This window comes from Dendropsophus ebraccatus, chromosome 5, assembly GCF_027789765.1.
Source record: "Dendropsophus ebraccatus isolate aDenEbr1 chromosome 5, aDenEbr1.pat, whole genome shotgun sequence".
NCBI classification, from domain to species: domain Eukaryota; kingdom Metazoa; phylum Chordata; class Amphibia; order Anura; family Hylidae; genus Dendropsophus; species Dendropsophus ebraccatus.
The window spans coordinates 57,173,800-57,185,475 of NC_091458.1; the positions used below are offsets into that span (position 1 = coordinate 57,173,800).

Below are 11,676 nucleotides of genomic sequence, written 5' to 3' on the forward strand. Positions count from 1 at the left end.
TCAATACAGTTAAGGCAGCAGTATACTGTACTAATATATGTTACATGCCTATGTGATAGTTTGTGGGCATATCAGAAGCTATACATTAAGAGCTAGCATCCATTTTGATCAATATGTATAAACACAGTTCATAATTTGTGTGGGTCTATAACCTAAACGTGTAGGTTGGTCGGCGACCACCATTGCTGCAACAGCAGCAACCATTGAGGGAGGGACCCAGTAATGTAGCAACCCCACTGTTGCCACGTTAGAAGTATACATTGAGAGATTTTGGTGGTGTGTGGTATTACAATTCAGCTCCATTAAATTCAATGGAAGTGCAAAATCACTACAAAACAAGAGTGGCGCTGTTTCAGGAAGAAAGTGGACATGTTTCTTCTAAGCTTAGATAACCCCTTTAGCTGTACACAGGTGCTGCGGCCTGTATTCTCTCCCAGCAGCTCACACACAGGATTTCTTACACGGACAATCTGTTCCTGATTCTATGACAAATATTCTATCAAAGAAATACAATGGAATATGAAATTCTTCAAGGCCTGAAGGGTGGTTTAAAGAACCATCTCATTTATAAAGACAATAAGTATTTTAATTTTAGATGTTAACCAATTAATGCAAATACATTCACTAGAAAAAAGGAATTTGAAGATTTTCTGAAATGAAGAAAATGAATTCACCAGTATGCAGAAAGTGATGGAGAATGGCTTACATTGGACTCATTTCTATCATGGAAAAGTGGGAAAAAGTGGCAACTTGTGGGAGAAACCTAATGTTAATAATGCATTAGATGTGAATTACAAGGAAATAGATTAAAGCTATTTGGAAATTCTACAGAAATTATCATCCATCCCTCATAATACTGACAAATAAACATCATAACTTAATGAAGTAAAGAATGAAGGAGAGAATTTATGTAACCCAATAATTTTTGCACTGTGTAAAATCTTTTTCTATATGCATTTACTATGCGTGATCTTGAATGATATGAAATAATGATGTTATACTACTAGATCTATATTGGACATAGTAATCCCATTCACAGCAAGTGAACTGTATTTCAGCTGCTTCTCAACACAGATGCTATTAAAAGTAGTGTCGAGGCAAGGGTTAAAAGCTGCAGCAGAATAGACAGGACCACCAAAACCTTGAGCTCAGCCTCCTGACAGGGGCTGGGCTTAGATACAACCTTAGTAAAGGGGAATGAGATGTGAGGCTGCACTGGTCCCACACTCTGGAGCAGCAGCCAGTCAGAAGGGAGCTGTCCAGCTTTCCCTGAGCCTGAACTCACTCAGGAGACAGCATCTTCCTCAGCCAAGTACTTCTAGAGGGAGCTGCAAATCTTCAACTTTTCTACACAAGATTAAGGTAAAACATTGTGTCCTTCTTCCTTTTATGTTGCATATTATTATTATTTATTATTATTATTATTATTATTATCATCAACTAAACATTTTATATACAGTTTAATATAGTATGGTAATTTACCAAATTTATTTTTACTTACATTCAGTCATGAGCAAGAAGGTTGTGTTCTATACATCATCTTTAGCAAGATTCAGTGTGGTTCATTGAGCTGATATTATAACCTGTAGTTGGAGAACACTATAAGGGGAGAGTTTTGAAATGTAATTTTGTTAGTTCCTGACATTTGGATTTGCCTATTTACTTTTGATTCTGGATTGAAAGTTCTATACCAACAGGCTAGCAGAGAGAGGGAACATCCAGGGAGCTGCTGGGAGGGGTGCTAGGTGCCAAAAGTGAGCCAAACTGTTGTGGCCAGGGCATATAGGGGAGAAAGATAAATGTTCACTCCAAGCAAAGCATAATTATAATGTTCAAACATACATTATTAATATATGGTTTCATCTTCAGTTAACCTACGTATTGTATAAATAAGGATTGCAATATATTATTAGTCTAAAGATTGCTAACTGTAGAAGTGGGAGCAGTCAGGTAATAGAGAAAGCAAGCCTGTGATTGCTGGCCTGTTAGCGTATCAGCAGGCAGGGAAATGGTGGGGAATTTGATTCCTCTGCAGCCCTGACAGTTTATTAGCTGACTCCTATCTCCTGTACATGGACCAATTCTGGTATAGTATACAATATGGGAGTAGTCCTGCAGTACTATACAATATCTGTAGTCCTGCAGCTCTCTCCTTTATAAGTGTCAGTTTAGCACAGTTAACCTTTGCTATAAGATATAGCAGCTCCTGAAATAGAATTAGCAAAAAGCAATAGAATATGGAACAGCAATAACAATAGAAAAGAATGGTCAAAACACTAAGGCAACACAGAGCCGAAGCAGAAAAGAGAAGCCAATAGTCACATACATCATAAAACCTCTAACCATATCAAATGTAATACTAGCATATAGAAGTAGCGATCTGATGCTTTCATTAGGTAAGAAACTGATAAATAGCTACAACTATGTAACATTGTGTGTAACAACCTTTTGTTCAAAATAACAGATCTTTGGTTATCTAATAACAATCAATGTTATATATAATGTAGTTAATGTGCTATGATAGTATGATTGTTTATAATATCACTGCAAAGAAATAAAGTGTATATTGTCTAAAATTTAACTTTTAATAGAACCATTAAAAGACACATATATATCCAAAAAAAAATTTTTTTTATTTTTTTTTATAAAAAGATAACCATGCCACTAAGCGGCATTTAACAGGCCTGTGTCGGGGGACACTCAGATAAATTCATAGGGAATGTACTCACAGTTCGGTGTCTTCAGGGCTAGCCAGCCCTAGGATAAGAGACACTAAGGGAATAAAAAATCCCACAGTATTAGAAATTCTATACTGTACCTCAAAAATTAAAAGGCACTTGATAGCTGGGACAATGCCCTAAAAATTCCTGCCTATCCACATATTAACCCTATTCTGTCCCTTTCCCAAGACACAAGGCCGTCAAAAAAGAGGTGCGCAGTTCACACCATGCGTATTGCCTCTACGCGTTTCCCTCCTCAAAAGATGATTCGTGGGGAGTTCATCAGGAGGCTTCTGATCACCGTCCTGGGGGTAACGATAATACCCAAACAGGACACTGGCGCCATTGATGGAATATGATTGTTTATAACTTACAAACATCCCTGGGGAGATTACTCAAAAGCAAGTTAGAATATCAAATAATGGGGGGTTCGTAACCATCATATAGTTAAGTAATAAAAAATTCTCTGTCAGTTAGCAGCATTATATTATCATCATCACAAGTTTTTTTTGTCTTTTTGTCGCACAGAATGTTATTTTATTAATGTTAAATATTATTCTATCAGCATTAACAATAATTACTATTTCAGAACTACTTGTTTGATACTCCTATCTATCTGTCTATCTATCAATCACCTATTATCTTTCTATCTATCTGTCTATTTAGTTAGCCATCTCACATCTATCTTCTGTGGTGAATGCTGCACACTCTCTATAAACTGCTAAACTGTAAATAGAGCATGTACTCGTATCTTGTAAGACCCCTTAGTTTATACGGACAGCATTGCCATAAAGCTCCTTGTGATTTCCTGGAGGCTATACACCAAGTTTGTCCAATCTGAATGCAAAAAAAAAGAGATTAAAGTGAGCATGGAGCACGAACCATCTGAACCTTACTAAAATGCACCATATGTTTTTGATTTATACTTTACATTATATATGTGCATTTATATGTGCAGTAGCATTATACTAAGGTAGTTACATATGTATATGTATATGTATCATTTGTAAAACAAATGTGTTAATAAAGGTATAGTTAAATAAAGGGACATTCTTTATAATATACAATACTTTATATGCCTTTGCTGAACTATAGACATGTTGACCTAATGTGTGAAAAAGTAAAAATGTAGTTTTTTATATAGTGTTAAATATGATACATAAAAGGAAAAAAATATATTTTACTTGATTATGATTTAGTTTTATTGGTTTTTCAATTATTGCAGGAGTCATATCAGACATCTGACATGTCCGAGATGGTCAGTGTTCATGGTTGGATGGAGGAGGCTCTGAGTTCTCAAGATGAGATGAAAGAACCGAGTCAAAGACAGTCCGCATATGACATGTTGTCAGGTCTCAGTCACGAAGAACATGGGAGCATCGACGGAGAAGAAGATGAAGAAGAAGAGGATGATGGAGAAAAGCCAAAGAAGAGAGGTCCAAAGAAAAAAAAGATGACCAAGGCAAGGCTTGAGAGGTTCCGTGTGCGGAGAGTAAAAGCTAATGCCAGAGAGCGCACACGAATGCATGGACTAAATGATGCACTGGATAACCTGAGGAGGGTGATGCCTTGTTACTCAAAAACACAAAAGTTGTCCAAGATTGAGACCCTCAGATTGGCAAGAAATTACATATGGGCATTATCTGAGGTCCTAGATAGAGGCCAAACTGCAGAAGGCAAAGGCTTCCTAGAAATGCTCTGTAAAGGACTCTCACAGCCCACCAGCAATCTAGTAGCAGGCTGTCTACAATTAGGACCCCAGCCCATGTTCTTGGAAAAACATGAAGATAAGTCCAGTATTTGTGACTCATCACTTGCTTCTCATGCTTACAGCTACCAGTCTCCTGGTCTACCAAGTCCTCCATATGGCAACATTGAAGCCCACCACTTGCACTTGAAACCACCAACTTTCAAAACTGTTGTGGACCCAATGGTAAACCACACCTTAAATTGTACTACACCTCCTTATGATGGTGCCCTAACTCCTCCTTTAAGCATTAGTGGTAATTTTTCCTTAAAACAAGATGGATCACCAGATTTGGACAAATCCTATGCTTTCCGATCACATTATCCTTCTCTTGGGCTTAATGGCTCTCATGGTCATGGCTCACACTTTCAAACTGCTGTTCCCAGATATGAAATACCTATTGACATGGCTTATGAATCATATCCACATCATACCATTTTTACTGAGTAAATTATCTCAGTAAAATGGACCTCGTCACTTGACTTCATATAAGTACAAAGAACTTTGATTATTAACTTTCAGGCATAATAAGAAGGCATCCTCACTTCAAGCTGCCTCTGACTTTGTAGTGTACTTAGCAGATATTACATCTGTGTATTATTTTTAACATGTTTGCTATCTCAGTATGGCCTATTGTATACCTTGTGCAGGATATATTATATTTAGCTGTTCTGATGTCACATGCCTGCTTGAACTCCAACATATAAGGTACAATTAGGGAATTCCCAGGCTCCTTTACATTCCTAGTAAGGGGAGAATGTGAAAACTGTCGTAAAGAAGGAACAAACATCACTGTGACACTAATATTACCATTGCATTTAGTAGGTGATGATATCACAGGACACAACATTCGGTCTTTGCACAAAAAAATACATTAATTGCACTTTGCTGTGGGAAAAAAAGGAAACACAATTTATGATTTATTTCCATTCCACTGATAGTGAACACTCATGTCTATAAATAAAATTCAGACATATAACAACCATAAGGCTATGTTCCCAATATGGGATTTTATTGAAAAAAGACGCCCATGTATTAATAATGACGGCTGAAAATAATGATCATAATGATCATTATTTCTAACCATCACTATCAAAAGACGTCCGGCTTTTCCGATAAATGCCATCCCGTCTTTTAAAGCATTGCTTTTCTATAGACAGTTGTGAATCCAAATGTACTGGAGTGTACTGTGATATAAAGTTGCAAACCAATAGAGCTACAGTACATCATCTTCATATTCATTCACTCAAGCTTTTATAGTTAAATCTCGTTGAGATTATAGGCACCTTGTTAAATCTAAGGCTCTGTTCACACAGGTATTTCCCTCCAATTAAGGTTCCTTTGCCTTTGACAGTTAGAACAGCGCAGCAACTGAAAATGACTCTAAATGGATACATGCTGGCTTAAGTAAGAAACAAAGTCATCAAATATAATGTGAAACAAGCCAAATAACTTACGTTACTGCTGTATGTTTACTGTACTAGCAACTATGTAGCTTAAAGGGGGGAAAAAAACACTAGTGGATCAATGAGACGCAACAAGAAAGTTAAGCACATCTACTTATTTATTTATTTATTTTTTATTTATTTTGTTATACCGTTTGTTATATGATGTGTACAATTAGAAACCCATTTGTTGTATTATGACTTTTTGATACTATTGTTTTACATGTTTTGTCTGATACATTTTTTATTTATTCATTTGTTTAATTTATATTATTTATTTTATTTATTTATTTTTGCATGATGTGCTTTTTCCTTATGGCTTCTTGAACTGTTTATTGAAAACAAACTAGAATATTGAACAAAAGTTTGATAGTTTGTCAATGCTCAGTAAATTTCCTCCTAATTCCAGTTAAACATTTTTTTGTATTGTACTTTTAACATAAAAGAAATTAGGCACAGTTTTGGAAACTTTTTAGAACCTTCACACTGTCAAACAGTTCTCTCCAAGAACAATTTCAGATGAACATAATGCAGCTAATTGTTCTCAATCATTTTATAGCGTTAATATACCAACCTCTGCATTTCTAAGTTTGGAAGATCTGAATATTACAACTGTAATATAGGCAGTAAAATTTAACCACATTACAGCAACATAAAACTAGCCTTGAAGTGGCAATACACCTTCAATCTAGTTTCCTCCTCCTGTTCTCGCCATACAAAGAAAAGTTCTGCAAAGCCGACCATGCCTGTTTTCTCCATGGGAAGGGGAGAAATAAGCTGTAGCCAGAGAGCTCTAGCTGTTGCTTATCTCTCCCAGAACAAAGGGGCTTGTTAATGATTTTCCATCATGCCCGACCCCTATCACCACCAACATCATCTGTCAGCAGAGCCCCATACACCTTATATGGGGACCTTCAGTCTATTATTGTAGTTAAAACAGTGCAACTGAGCAATATGAATAACGTAAGAATTAAAAAGTAAATAAGTAAATCACATGATTGTCAGTACTCATGTTACAAATCCAATGGCCAAACACTTCTAATTTTAGCAGAAAGATTGAATAACAAAAATATGGCCATGTAGCTTAGGCCATAAAACAGAACACAAGTAAATAATTAAAAAACAAAAACATTTTACCGACACTATGCAACTTGTATTATTGTTCTATCTATTGTTCTTGTATCTTCCAACAGTAATTACAACATGACGCTCTCTCTTTTCTTCTCTGTTCTAGCAATCTGTGCCATTTTATTACCTTCTGCTCCTATCCAATTAGAGGAATGCATTATATTTTGTGTAAATTACATTAGATATACATGCTGATATTGTAATTCTAAGGGATGAAACCAGTCACAAGGACAATTCCGGAGACCTCTATTTTATACTGGATATAGGAAAAGTTTTATTCTTTTGTAAAGAAATGAAAAAGCATTTTTGACACCAATAAAGTCTTGAAACTTGTTCTTCGTGGTTGTATTGCACTTTATTTCCTTGAATTTCTTTTGTTATCTGAACATCGGGTTTTAGTTCTAGTGCTATCAGTGCTGCTATTTAGCTAGCTTGGGTAACTGCCAGGTGCCAGCTGATCATCTCCCACACAGATCTGGCATCATGATATGCGCTTATCACTATTAAAATAACATGTATATCAAGAAAATACAGCAAGCCTTGGGCTGGGTTCAAATTTTCTTTAAAACCATCTTTTGTCTCAATTACGACACAATGAGCATGACATGGATTTGAAAATACAACTTTTATTCTCTACATTTAGTTTCTATTCACTTTCAATGTACAGATGTAGCAAGCCTGAAGTCGATAACTTATCATGACTTGTGTGGCGTGCAGTTACACAAAACTATGATTTAACATTATTCCTAGATTAACATACCTTGATCCCTAGTGCATTCGAATATCACAACACTACACTACAACTACATCTGTAGGATACACTTGTGAATGGTCAGTGTGGAATTTTGTGATACGGTACATATTATGTGGACACAACCTTGGTGGTCATTTACAGTGGGGGTCTACTGTAAAGGTATAGTATTTGTTTTAAAATACGAGAAAGATATTATAAATAAATATATAGTATATAACACATGCTCACTACACATGGCCCTGCTCACACATGCACACTAATGCATGCAAGCACGCACTCCCATGCACACATTCATGAACATGCACACTCACATGCACACAAACACGTTAATTCACACATGATGCACATGCACACACACACACACACATACACAATTACACAAAAATGGAGAATTGATACACACTGCTTTGTTTACTGAATATATAGAAAAAGTAGTCACTGCAGACTTCCTCACTACACAAACACCTTGCTATAAACATTGGTTTAGGCAGGAATCGTTCTTTAGCTGTCTACCTACCAGCATTAACCCTCCCTTAGACGAGGAAGCCATGTAAAGACATGCCAGATGCCACTACAGGCCACACACAGCCTCCCTAGACTGATCACATCCATGTGTCCTGTCAATACCTCCCCCAAACCTTTTCCTAAGGTCACCTGGGGTAAAATTCGGAGGCTATCAGGTAATACTCACTACTGTAGTTCACTTGTAGTGTCCCAGCACAGGTGTGCAAATAAATTCTTATGAACGGGGGTGGGTTCCAACGCCACTCCAGGCTACCGTGACAAGTGCCCAAGTGACCCTACACCCAGAGAACTGCCACAACATCGCACAAGCTCCCCGGCACATGGCACTATCAGACACAAAGTCTAGCTTGACAGACCAGGAAGTAAAGTGCATGGGACTAGCCACCCCCAAAAAATAAATAAAATAAAGAATACATCTAATTGTATATACATCTTATTATTACATAAGCTGTTCTTATAGTAAAAAATAAAATAAAAATACTTAAATGAGTATTCTCATCACAACAACTGTATCTAAATGGCCACTATATAGTAAAATTGTTCATTGCACAGTATTAGTTATAATAGTAACAGTACTCATTGTGCTTACTGACAGCAGCACCCTGTGTCCCTCACAGAGCTAAAACCACACTGCTCTCCTCGAGGCTGGGCTGTTCTGCACTGTGGGCATTATGTCCATGAAATGCCCTACATGGAAAAGCATTTGACAATGTCCTGCCCTCTGTGACCAACATATACCTATGGAAGACACAAAGGGAGGGTTATGGCCACATGTTCCTCCATGCTTGGCCATCTGAAGGACAGAATTACCACAGAGCAGGACAGCACACTCTTGAGGAGGGTAGTTTATGAGGTACACAGTGGGCTGCTGTAAATGAGAGCAGTGAGTACACTTACTTGTACTGTACACTAAAGAATTTTATAATGAAGTGGCCAACCCCTCTAAGAACCTTTGTAATTGGTTCTATTTACCTTTTTAGCTGTGCCTCCCTACTAGTCATGCTGAGCTGTCTGTCATGTCTACAGCTGGATGTCTAGGTTTCTGACCACCTTTCTGTTTCTTCAGTGGTGGCAATGATGACTCACTCCCTCACTACTCTGAAAGGAGAGGTGGTCAGGCATCTCATAGCATGCAGTTCCATCTTCACACTGATAACTCCCTGCCCCATGGAGCTTCCAGTAAAGAAGTTGGCATAGCAGAGCTAAACAGAACGGCATAGTGCAGAGCAGAGGAGCACAGCACTGCTGGCCAAAACAGCCAATGACTGTGGAGGTGTATTTTCATCCCCATGTACATTGACAATACAGTTGGAAGAGTTAGAAGATAAGCTGCATCATATCAATAATATCCAGAAAGAAACTTAGCTTCCTCGCTCCCTGTCGCCATTGCTGCCATGAAGTCCAATACTCTAGTGTACAAAACTTTGGGCATCAGAGTCAGCACAAACCATTTTCCCATCAGTGGCTGAGAAGAAACACCACTGTGGCTGCTGATTGACTAATCAGGTAATGCTGACCCTGATCCTGGAAGTACTGAGCATCAGGTACTAGGGCTCTGTGACAGCAGTAACAGCTGCAGTGGAGTGAAGAAGTTAAATGGGCACTTTCATTATAACTTTCAAAATCAAAATCAGCAGGGGTTGTGATATAAAGCAAGTATCCAGGTCCAGTCTCCTCAAGGCAGTACAGAGTGTCATGGCATAATACATTAATCAATCAATCAATCAATAAATCAATCAAATCACTGCTTTCTCTGTAATCACGCAGATGACCATGGCTTTCTGTGTTTGGTCTTTTATTTCAACCAGCACAAAACTAAAAAGCTGCCTTCAGGAGACTGGACCTGGATAAAAGTAAGTATAGCTTTTGTTTTAAAGCAGGGAAACTTAAAAAAAAAAAAAAAAAAAACCTCTTTAAGGTTTCTTATTTATTTATTTAAAGGGAACTCTGGCCAAAGCTTACTGTCTGTACAGCTCTGCTGCTTGAAGTCTTGTACATTTTGTAAGAATACTTTTGTTACAGCACGGCTGTCTTCTAGCTCCGGCATTTTGCACCATAACATCAGCTGCAGATGTGCCAGCCTCCTCTTTAAAGCTGTGTTTGTATGCCATACTCTCGCGATAAGCAAGAGTAAAGCTGACAGAGCAAAGCCATTGGCTCCACTTCCCCATGTGATGTTTACAGTTAGATCACATGATATTCCTGGATACACTTTTTTTACGTTCCTGAGCCTAAATTTTAAAAAATATACTGTTGCATTATATGCGATTTACATGCTGCGGAAGAATGACGCCTCTGTATTGATTTTTGCATTTAGGTACATGCAAGGGTTAAGATTATCTGCTGCTACCCAAAGAAACTTTCAGAAAGTCCTGCAAAATAAATCCCCAAGGCTACCCCTCTCACCCCACAGGGCTGGAACAAATCAATTTTAGTCTGGCCCCGACCATGTACCCCACTCCCACCACAACATCAATGCCAACAGTGCTGGGTCTAGGGTGAGCGGTATTATTTGCTTTCAACACACAGGAAGTAATCACTTAGCCAATCACCATTTAAGGCAATTCTCTGTTACAGCTGTGATTGGCTGTAGACATGTTCTATGTCTATCTCTTATTTATGCCTATCTGGGGACTTTTGTTAAAAAAAAATTCTAGCAAAGAACATCCCTTCCACAAATGCTGCCTCATAGTTTATGATTTTTTTTAACTATAATTATTATGGGCTACAGTTTGTTACTGGGCAATATCAAGATGAATTGTCTATACATACTGTATGCCTCCTGTTTCAATGTCACATTAGAGTCTTTTGTCATGGGAAACCATTAACATTTCAGGAGGCAATAGCTTGTGTCAATGAGCACATGTATTGCTGTCAGTGTAAAGACATTCGGAGGCTGGAACTAGAGGGAGAGGAATGAGCTGATGCTGGCAGAGAGAAAGCCTCCTGTTTAGAGACTCCTTTTGTCATGGAAAGTGGGAGCAGATGCCTTTGGGATTGGATAGGAGGGGATCTCTGCTCAGCTGCAAACCCACAGACAGTGACATCTTAATTGGATTGTCCCATAATGTTAGAGACAGCTGACAGCCAGAATTATTCCAACTTGCTGTAGTCGTAAGTAGAGATGACGCTGAATTTTTAAACATTTTACTTTTATTTAGTATTAGTTCTTGTTCAGTATGGGGTAGATACTATAGTCCTAGTATATTGCCAAGGGAAGAAGCGCTTTAGAAGGGATTGCTGAAACCAGGGCCGTTTTAATACACTGGTGGGCCCAGTGCACAGACCTCAAGAGTGGGCCCCCTCTCCTTATAAAGCTCAACTGAATTATATTTATCAGGTATTATCACTGGTGCA

The 11,676-nt window shown here is 38.0% G+C and overlaps 1 protein-coding gene across 1 annotated transcript; it reads left to right on the forward strand.

The window, feature by feature from the left end:
- The first annotated feature begins 3,942 nt into the window (after positions 1 to 3,942).
- On the forward strand, positions 3,943 to 4,917 carry NEUROD4 (neuronal differentiation 4). The gene has a single exon (XM_069972221.1). The coding sequence runs from the start codon at positions 3,967 to 3,969 to the stop codon at positions 4,915 to 4,917; it is 951 nt and encodes a 316-aa protein (XP_069828322.1). The 5' UTR covers positions 3,943 to 3,966.
- The last annotated feature ends 6,759 nt before the right edge of the window (positions 4,918 to 11,676 follow it).

What these genes read in the sequence shown, in the direction of transcription:
- NEUROD4 (XM_069972221.1), top strand. Translation starts at nt 3,967, where the DNA reads ATGTCCGAGATGGTCAGTGTTCATGGTTGGATGGAGGAGGCTCTGAGT.